General features: G+C 51.4%; 1 protein-coding gene across 7 annotated transcripts in view; it reads right to left on the bottom strand.

The window, feature by feature from the left end:
* The window catches only part of ETV4 (ETS variant transcription factor 4), a 19,303-nt gene extending 11,658 nt beyond the window's left edge, over positions 1 to 7,645 (bottom strand). For 4 of the 7 annotated variants that reach the window (XM_006167405.3, XM_027767832.1, XM_027767833.1 and 1 more), the window contains exons 1-4: positions 7,424 to 7,645; positions 6,795 to 6,905; positions 6,514 to 6,607; positions 6,244 to 6,291 (exon numbers count right to left, since the gene is read on the bottom strand). In XM_006167405.3, coding sequence (XP_006167467.1) covers positions 6,244 to 6,291; positions 6,514 to 6,607; positions 6,795 to 6,854 — 202 coding nt within the window. In that variant the 5' untranslated portion in view covers positions 6,855 to 6,905; positions 7,424 to 7,645. Of the gene's footprint in view, positions 1 to 6,243; positions 6,292 to 6,513; positions 6,608 to 6,794; positions 6,906 to 6,941; positions 7,195 to 7,423 lie in introns of those variants that run through there. The other 3 variants (XM_006167399.3, XM_006167404.3, XM_006167403.3) reach the window with 3 other exon arrangements.
* Positions 7,646 to 10,561: the final 2,916 nt, after the last annotated feature.

Here is a 10,561-nt window from a genome sequence, read left to right as displayed (position 1 = left end):
ATGGCCGAGCATGGTTTGAGTGCCGAACCTGGTGGCTTAAAAATCACCCTGGGCACGTCTGTGTGTGTGTGTGTGTGTGTGTGTGTGTGTGTGTGCCCAAAATCCCAGAGGGAGAATAGAGGACAAAGGTTTGTGGTGGTCATCCCCCTGGGGAGTGATTTTTCACTTTTCCTCTCATTGTCTCTATCTCTCTAGTGAACTCACATACCCTATGGCAAAAACGTGTTAAAAAAAAAAAAAAAAAGAAAAAGAAAAAGAAAAAGCCTTATATATCTGTCATCTGATTCTCCATCACCCAGAAAGGGTCTAGGTCCCAGTAATGCACAATGCGTTATTTATTGACAATGTGCAGACACATGCGATGACCCCAGCAATGCCAGCCTATGAGCAAGAACTGAAGACATCCTGGCCAACCCAGACCTCCATTCATCCTCTTCTCCATACACGAGGTAACGCCAGAGGCAGGTCCTCTCTAGGAGAGCATGTTTTACAAGGGATACTATAGGTTATGGCAAGTTGCATGGCAGGAGGATTCTTCATCAACTTGCTTTAAGTACCAGAGGTGCCAGATGCTTCTGAATTTAGGTTTATAATTTAGGGGTGATTGATTTCTTTTCTTTTTTTAGAGAGATTTTTGCTCATGCACTCGCCAGAGAGAGAGAGACAAAAAAGTAAAATATCACCCCATGGGGGGATGACCACAGCGCATTCTTTCTCTTCCATTCTTTCAGGATCTTGGGCAGGGGTACGCATATACTCCCGGCATGAGTTTCAAGCTACTGGGTCTGGGACTCAAACTGCAGTTGACTATGTGAGAGTCCAGCAACGTAACCATTATGCCATCTGCTGGTCCCAGGTAGTTGATTTCTTTCTTTCTTTTTTTTTTGGAGAGGTTTTTGCTATAGTGTTCGTGCGCTTGCCAGAAAGACAGATAGCAAGCGAGAAATCACCCTCCCAGGGAAGATGGCCATGCAGCAATCCCTTCTCCTCCATTCTCCTCTTGGGATCTTGGGCACGCATGCACACATGCCCAGTGTGAGTTTAAGCCACCGGGTCTGGGACTCGAACTGCGGTTGGCTACACGCACATTCAGCGACAGCCATTACGCTAACTGCTGGTCCAGACTTCTTTCTTTTTTTAAAAAAAAGAATTGTTTCTTTCATTTTATTTATTTATTTATTTATTTATTTATTTATTTATTTATTATTTAATTTGACCAGAGAGAGACAGAGAAAGAGAGAAAGGTAAAGTGAGAAAGCAAGCCACCAAGTCCAGGACTCGAACTGCAGTCTGCGATGTGGGAGTCCAACACCTTAACCACTACACCACTTGCTGGCCCTGATGGTTGACTTCTGGACAGAGAGATTGGGGAGAGGAAGTTTAAGAATCGGGAATTGGGGGCTGGGAAGTGTTACCTTACAGTGGTAAGCTATCATTCTGCAAGTCTGACCCACATGCTAAGGTTCTGGGTTCACATCCAAAGACCTCCCTGAATGTGGTAGGTATGCGTGTGCCCGTGATCTAAGGCTGGCTGAGGCGGGGATGGATTTCAGTGTGATGATCCTGTTGGGGTGCTTGTTTCTCTCTCTTAGTCTTAGAAGAAAGAAATGGGTAAACTTGAAAAAAACAAAAATAAATCAGGAACCACCAGCAGCAAAAGAACTATGACAAGATAACAATACAGTTCTAAAGTGATCAAATAAATTCGTGAGATATGAAATCCTTTGGCAGAAGCAAACAAAAACACGCAGCCAGCACACTTTTTAGGAGCCTAACTGCAGCACAAACGCAGCCATTCCCAAACTGGCTGATTCAAGAAACTACCTGAGCATCGTTAGAAAACTGATCCCAGGCCCTGGCCCTGGGGTCTCATTCCATAGACCAGAGGTGGAGCCTGGGCATCTGCATGTTTGACAAGTGTCCCTGGAGACCCTTAAGAATAGGCATATTGGGGAGGCACTGGTAAAGGGGAAAATGCAAAACTTACTCAGCTGTCCAGGGGTACAAAACCCAAGCTCATCCTTGCTGTATCTTCTGGCCCATTAATAGACAATACCCCCAAAAGTGGCACGAAGAGGGATGACGAGAACAGGGTGAGCAACATTTCCCTCTCTGCTACCTAGACAAAGAGTGTCCCGAGGGCAGAGGAGGTACAGAATTGGGGGTGGCTGACGCACTCTGGGCCCCCTCTTGGGGCCTCATTATTTGCCAGTTTCCATTGAGGTAATGGGCTGGGGGCACCGCCTGTTGGCGTCACTGGTGCTAGAGAGCAGAGAGCCCTAGGGGTCACCTTGCCTCTCCTCCTGCCTCAGGACTGAAGGCTTGATCAGAACCCCCTTCCCCAGCATTCCCAGAGGAGGCCACCCTCAGCACACAGACCACACCCCAAAAGAGATGGCGCCACTCTAGTCTCAGAGCCAAGAGAAATCAGCTAAAGCAAAACCTTAGTCCCAGCTCAGCCCCTCCCCCGAACACTGGCCTTCTCCCAAAAGGCGAGGACAGGGCCTCAGTCACCCAGAGACTGTCAACAAGGATGGAAATAGGAACAGTAATGCTAAGCCTCGCGTTCCTGGAGAGCAGGAGAATTTTTAATTACCATGTTTGGTCTTGAGTGTGCACTGCACTCTTTATTTGTTTGTTGTCTTGGTTGAGTTTTGGCTGCCAAGCCAGTGTGCCAGGGTCTGCCCCAGCTCCTCCTTACACGAAGGTGGAGTTTATCTTCCTGAGGACATGGCAGATGATTAAGGAGGGAGTGGGAAAAATGCCAAGCCAGCATAATGCTCAGAGAGAGAGAATTTTAGGAACTATGTCCCCAACAAGGGGGGGTTATTAAAGAGAAGAGGTTTAGGGGGGCCTTCTCAGTGGGGCTCCAGAAGAATTGGAAAGTTAAAAGAACCAAGCAGTGGGGCCCACCATAGCTTAGCCCCCACCTACACCATATATGTCCTTTCACCTTCTTTCTCTTCTTGTGAAGGGGTGGAGGCATTCTCCGCTCCTGCTCCATTGTGTCACCATGGGCTACGGGCTACAGTCTCGCACCCTTACCCCGCCCCCGCCCTGGCAGCTTTGGTCTGGAAGGAACCAGTTTTCTATCTGTGGAGGGGACTTTTGGCCCCAGGAGCCTTGTGGAAGGGGAGGAGACAGAAAGATGGAGAAGGAAGCATTGCAGCTAGAAAAGAATGAGGAGAGGATTAACCCCATCTCTCCCCCAGACACACCAAGGCACCAGTGTACATGCACACGGATTCGCACGTTCAGGGGTGCACACACCCCAATTCCTTTTATTTCATTCTTGTGGTAACGTGGCAGCACCCAGGTAAAACATACCCTCCAAGCACCCCCTCCATACATGGGGTCTCGTAGGACCTACAGACATGGAGGAAACCAAAGGACAAGAAATGGAGCCCTTGATGGAGGTTGGGGAGCAGTGATTCTTGTCAAAAGAGAGCACAGACCCACCCCTTTAAGAATCTGTTAAAAGCTATAGCTTAATTTCTTAGAAAAATCTATATACCTTTGTGTATGGATGGTGCATTCCAAACAGTTGTCGCAGTATCAGAGCGCTCAAGGACCCCCGCAGCCATTCTACAGGGCTTCTGGGAACCCACAAACTCCAGCCACATTGCCCAGAGTCAATGTTCCTTACTGCCAAATAGACCACAAAGTCACTGTCCCCGAGAGTTCCTGAAGGCTCCTGACAAGCCTGGAAAGGCATGCTCGACCAGAACCAGCACATCTCCTACCATCACCAGACACACCTTGGGCTCAGCCTGCCTGAGCCTAGGTCTCTCCATAGGAACCTGATTCTTTCTCCAGCACCTCAACAGATTCCAGGCACCCCAAAATCAGACACGCCCATCTAGCTTCACTTCGCCACTCTGCCTAGAAAAACTCCAACCTCAAAGATGTCTGAACTGTCTCTACAGAGCCCCACGCACCCATCTCCAATGCTCAGACACGGACATTGAACCCACAACCATTCAGCAAGCCATATCTGGGTCTCTATACCTGCCAGGATCCAACCTGGGCATTCCCCAATTCTCCACAGCCCCACCCACTGCTTCTCTCCATTGGGGCTTTAGGAAGAAAGCAAGAGAAGGAACTTGGGTCCCCCCCTCCCCATTCCTCTTGATGCGCCCCACCACTGGCAAGTTTCCAAAGGAGTTAGTCCCTCCCTGCCACCCCAAAGCTCCTCCTGGGCTGCAGGGTCACTGACCTGGTGGGAAGAGGCAGGAGAGGAGGCTGGGGTGGTGCTGGGATGGTGCCGGGGGACAGGGCCCCGGCAGCTGCATCTGTCTCCGCAGAGAGAGTGAGAAGGAGCTAGCGGCCTCAGCATCCCCCCTCAGGCCTGACCATCCATCGCCAGCTGGGAACCTGAGCTGCTCCCTCAGAAGGAAGGAGAAGGAACCAAGGAGATCCCAGCCCACCCCCCCCACTCCGCCTTGCAATCCCCACCCCCACCTCCCCACCCACTGGATTTAAATGTACAGGGACTCCCAGGGCAGCAGCATGTAACACACACACTCGCTGTCACACTGACACATGCAGACAGACGCATGTACTGTACCATCCCTAGACCCACTGCCAGGGGGTGGGGCTTCCAAGGTTGAGAGATGAGAACATTTCCCTCCCCCTCCTATCCCAAACCCAAATGCAAATGGACCAGCTGCTACCAAAATGCCCACCCCTAGCTCACAACCATGGGAGCTGCCCACTGTGGGGACCTCAGCTGACAAGGAAAGGAGCCTGGCAAGCCAGACAGAAATCAGGCGATGGGAAAGGAAGTCTTTGAGAGACCGTGGAAACTGACACCTCCGCGTTCTTCAGCTCCAGCCTGGCTCCTCCGGAACCTCAGAGGGAGGAGGATGGGTGGACTGGCCAAAGCTCAGGCTATAATTCCTAACAGGGGGAGATGCATGCACCCCAGAACCCTACATTGCTCCAGCAGCTGATCAACCATTAATTCCACAAAATGTCTTGAGTGCTTGCTCTGTGTTAGTCATTCTGTCAACATGGATATTTTTTGGAAGGCAGTTATTTATGCTCCTGCCATACACCATGCCACCAAATATATGTATATGTATATATATATATTTATATATATATATATATATATATATACACACACACACACATATATATAATACTATAGTGACCAAGATGAACCCAATTTCATTTGAAGATCTAGTCAGGGGTCTTTTTCTTCTACCCCAAGCTTCTATATAAGGTTCGGGAGGAGTTGGTTTGAGCTTTAAAAATTCTTAAAGAAAGATACCCAGGATAGGGGAATGGTCAGGTCCAAAAGAAGAGAAAGTCCTGTTTTGGCTTATTGGTTTTTTTAGAGTATTAAATAAAGGGACTCTAACATGCAGGTGTTAACCCTTCCCTCTCAGAGACTGTCTAAACCACCATTAAGCCTCTCACCTGCATTCTCACCAGCAACACTCCAAGCCCCACCAGAACACGCCCATGAATCTGACTAGAACACCTCCCAGAACATACTTCCCCACGTAGATGAGGCCTGGCCACTGAGGATCCCCGGGTCAATTTGCAGCTAACCCCACCCCAGCACATAGGAAAAGGGGGACTTCGCCTGGGAGAGGAGGTATTCAGGAGGGATGAGCAGTTGTAATTAGAATTACAATCAAGGCTGTCTGGGTAGGGAATTCTGGGCCCTCTCTGCCAAAATGCTGCAGAAAAGAATTATTTAAACTTTTGTTATTCTTTTGGCTTGGACAATAAATTGTTTGGTGCTGGGGGTTGGGAAGGAAGAAAAAAACAAAATGCTAAGAATCAAAGTGTTGGCAACTCCTGAAAATAGGTAACGAATAAGTTGCTCCTTCTCAATCCTCTTGCCCCTCACCTGATACCCCCTCTTCACCAGCCCCCACAACACACCCGTTAGCCTGGTGGCTCTGGCTATTAACTTTGCAAAAGAAAATTTCAACCAGGAAAACGGGCCTGGGGCCAAGTTCCATTCAAATAAGCAAATACCCCACACAATGGTCTGATTCATCCCCAGGCCTAGTTACACAAGCCTGGCTCGAGGCAGAGAAAATAAATATCAATATAAGTGTCCACACTGGGCGCTGGGGAGAGTGAAGTGGCAGGGAACTTGGGGAGGAGGCCTTGGAGAACTTCTTGAGACGGAGAAGGGAACAGAAGAAGTGCACTAGGTTGAAAGACCAGAAGCTCGGGAGCCCCTTCCCCCCCAATAATAGAAAAGGTCATGAAATTACTCACCTTCAGCGAGCCAAGTCTCCTGGAAGTGACTTAGATCTTGGAAGAGATCTGAGGGGTGAATGGAATTGGAGGTGAGGCGGTGGGATGGTGAGAGAGAGGGAGTCCTAAAGAGCCGAGATGACCCCCTCACCTTGAGGGTAGGGGCCGAGAATGACCAGAGTCGCTTGGAGGGCGAGTCTTCTCAGGGAAACCCGCCAAGGTGCCAGGATCGGCCCTCGGGGTGTGTAGTGAGGGGAGGGGTTCGATTTGCCTCTGCGGCTCTTTACCTACCTTCGGAGTCGGGAGGCGGCAGGGAGCCGGGGTCCATGAGCTTCCCCTGCGGGACCATCAGCGCTTCGCGCAAGCTCCCATTTCCGGGCGATTTCTGCGAGAGGGGGAGAATACCCCCGAGTCACCCTGAGGCGCCTAGTATTGGGGGAGGGTTTGGGGTCCCGGGGTGACTCAGGGACCGGGCAGCCAGGACCCCTCTGGGACCACAGGGAGGGGGGCTGTGGGGCGGGTAGGGGCGGGGTGCCAGGCGGGGCGGGCGTGGAGGCCGGCGCGGCGCTCACGCTGCAGAAGGTGTAGGGCACTTGCTGGTCCAAGTATTCGCCTTTCATCCTCCGCTCCATCCGGCCGCTCCCTCCGGCCTCACGGCCGGGGCCCCACGCGGGGGCAGAGACCTGGGGTGGGGGTGGGGGAAGGCTGCGTTCGCATACCGTCTTGGGACGACTATGGTGGTTGTGGGGAGCGGTTGGGGTAGCGGGGAAGGGACAGTCTTGAGGCTCTGGGTCCGACGGCGAAACTTCTCCGACTCACTGGGGAGATGGGGAGGTTTCCGCCTGCCCGGCGGTGCGTCGCCACCAATCCCCTCCCGCCAAAGGAGGTCCCACCTGCTGTAGGGAGCCGGGCTCGCCGTTTCTGTTTCTGCACTGCTCTGCCCAGGCTCGGTTACATAAGAGTGTGTGTGTGTGTGTGTGTGTGTGTGTGTGTGTGTGTTCGCGCGCGCGCCGCTCCCGGAGAAGCGGGCGAGGAGCACACCACTCGCATGCCCACAACTCGGGCGTCCCTCCAACCCCGAATCCCAGCGCCTCCCCCGCCCCCGCCCTGGAATCTGCGGAGGCGGGTGGTGAGACTGGTGTGCGTTGGTGGCGAGGCATGGAACCACAGACACTCTCCCTCCCTTCTCCTGCAGCCTCACCTGAGGCCTGGGCGTCTGTGCTGGAGCAGCCGTGGGTCCCGAGCATGCCCCGGCGCGGGCAACGAGGGCCGCGGGGCTAGGCCGGAGCGACGCGGCCCCGGCCCCGGGTCCCAAGCGAACCGGCTTGTTTTCCGGGCGCAGCAGACAGTTGTGAGCCCGGGGGAGCAGCTGATTGGTGCATTTCCTTAGCCTGGGCCTCGGCTGTCTTTCCCCCCACCCTGTTCCCTTTGTTTCATTGACTTTTGTGAATGAAACCCCAGGGCCGGGCACGCCCGCCAATCCCGCGACTTGCCCGGCAGAGTCGGGAGGCGGAGTTTCCCAGCAGCAGGGGCCAATCAGAATGTAGGGGTTGGCTCCCGTCTTCATTCACGGTTCGGGCTCCCATTCATAAAAAAATAAACTCCTCGCGTCCCGAGTTCATTCATAAAGAACTGAAAGAGAAGGAGGAAAACAAGGGACCCGCCAGCTTCTTGGTTGGGCTTTGCGACAGCCCTGGCTGGGTCTGGGGTTCCGTGAACTCTTCCGGCTGGCGTTTGCACACGTCTCTGTGCATCAGCGTGTTCGTGGGAGTGTGAACATATCTGAATGTGCGCTCTGGGAGGAGGCGAGCGGGCTCGTGTGCCCAGAGGAAAAATAACAACTAGCATTTATGAAGCGCTCCGCTTCCACGTGCTCGTTTGATTCCCATAACCTGGCAAGGTTATTTTTTCTATTGTTTCCATTTTAAAGATAATTTTGGAAATGAACGCTCAGAGATGGACAATGAGTCACTTAGGGTCACTTAGCTAGTCTGCACCGCTGGGGTTTATAGCTGGAAATCCCTCACGATCTGCTGTAGCTCTCCTCTGAAGCTATAATTAAATAAATTAAGCTGTGTGACAATGGATACACAATAGTCACTCAATAAATGTAAGCTGACACAGAATTCAGGCTTTTCCTCAAGGATCTGTGCTCTGCAGAGCTGTTTTGTGACCCACTTTCTATTGATTGCAGCAGAAACCAGAGGTCCCAGGATAGAGGATTTCTGACTGTGTAGCTACCCTTTTAGCCATGTTCCCTCTTATCAGAGAGCCAACATGGGGGGAATTAAAGAACAAAGGCCCCAAGAGGTCTGATGATGGGGGTCAGGATGGATTTCAGTTTGCACCAAGAAGCTGGTCATAGTCTCTGCCACCTCACTCGTTCATCACTTCATTCAATAAACATTTAAATTGTGCCAGACACAATGCTGAGTGTCAGGCAGACAGCTGTGAGCAAGATGGGTATCTGTCGGGAATTAGACCGCTTTGCTGCGTATTGAGGGCTCGTTTCAGAGATTAGCTTGGGCAAATGAAAAGAAACTTCCCTATCTTAAATTTCTGTTTTGAGAGGTTTTTGCTATAGGGCGCGCGCGTGTGCTCGCCAGAAAGACAGAGAGAGACAGAGAGACAGAAAGCGAGAAATCACTCCCCAGGGGGGATGGCCATTGCTGCAGTCCCGTCTCCTCCATTCTCCCCTCTGGATCTTGGACATGCACGCACACACGCCCAGCGTGAGTTTAAGCCACTGGGTCCAGGACTCGAACCACGGTCAATTACATGGGAGTCCAGCGACGTAGCCATTATGCTATCTGCTGGTCCCAATTTTTTTTTTTTTAACTTTATTGATTTAGTTTTAATTTGGCCAGAGAGGAAAAGAGAGAAAGTGAGAAAGCCAGGTCCAAGACTCGAACCCCAGTCGGCCATGTGGAAATCTAGTGCCCTTAATCACCACACCACCTGCTGGCCCCTGTTTAAATGTTCTTTAAGGCTCCCATCTATTGTCTTCTACTCCAAGAAGCCTTCTGGGAGAGCCTGAACCAGATCCTTAAAGCCCTTAAAATGTCCTTGCCTATATCTCCAATGTGGCTGTCTTTCATTCTGTCTTATGGTGGAGATGCTCCTCTATATGGGGAACTGTCTGGGGCCTGGAAGAGTTCTTTGCTTCTGTAAGTCCTCCAAAGCTGCCTCCTCCTTACGAAGTTTGCATAAAATACTTATTTAATGAATGGATACAATAAAAACCAAACTAATCAAGTTTAGCAGGAACGCTGCTCAAGAAAGGAGAGACAAGCCCCAGCAAATCCCAGCTTTGGGCTGGATGGAACCAGTTTAGAGAGGCGTGTGTGTCCCAAGGCCAAGAGAAGTGGGGGAGGAAGACAGAGGGTTCTTCCAGGGAGGCAGCTCCCATGTGGTCTCCAAGAAGATTTCTACTGGGTTCCTGAGTGGGCATTGAGCACTCTAGTTGGGGCCTATCTAGGGGTACCCCTCCGCTCTGGAGTTCTTGCACTTTTCTGGAGCTCCCTGAGCTCGTTGGTGATTAAGTGCCTCCTCTTCATTTGCCATCCTCCCCAAGCCCAGCAGAGGCTGAGGGGCCTTCCTCCCCAGCCAGAGCTCTGGCTCAGCTTGCAGGCCCACTGAGAGAAGACAGATTGTGCTGTGCTGCTGTCACTGATCTGTGATTCGGTTCCCATCTGGCTCAGAGCAGTCACATCTCTGAGAGGAGGAGTCAAGCTTCTTCCAGGGCTCAAAGTAGTGGGGAGAAAGGACTACAGGGGCTGGAGGTTTCTGCTGGGAATCACATTACAATAGCCAATGTTTATCCAGCAAGCCCTGCGTGCCCTGCCCTGCTATAAGTGTGTGCTCTTCGTTAACTCATGCAACCTTCACACAATGAGCCTGTGAAAATAAAGGCTAGGCTTGTCATCTCACTTTACAAATGAGGAAATGGGATATGGGGGGCTTACAAACATCTACCCCAAGGGCCCATGCAACAGACTGAGGACATCCAAAAGAGACTCACAGGCATGCAGACTCTTTGAGAGAACACACATCAGGGCAGCTAGAGGACATGCCTGAGCCAGTACACACCTGGGTGAAGGATGCTCACAGCTGCTTCCTGAACACACAGCTTTATGGAGATGGAGGATGCACACAACACACCTCTGCTCTCCAACACACTTGGGTGAGAGAATGTACCGGTAAATACTTCCTTCCCTAGAGTTGGTTGGGGCTGGACTCTGACCTGTTTCCCAGGAGTCTAAGTTATAAAATGCAAATGTGGGTTTTAGATATGCAAATATTCAGACAAAGGCAGCCTGTAGTTTGCTCCGAAGCTGGA

This window comes from Tupaia chinensis, unplaced genomic scaffold (assembly GCF_000334495.1).
Source record: "Tupaia chinensis unplaced genomic scaffold, TupChi_1.0 Scaffold144741_1, whole genome shotgun sequence".
In the NCBI taxonomy this organism is placed as follows: Eukaryota; Metazoa; Chordata; class Mammalia; order Scandentia; family Tupaiidae; genus Tupaia; species Tupaia belangeri.
Note: the sequence above shows the minus strand (reverse complement) of the source record. Positions and strands in the feature narration are given on the sequence as shown.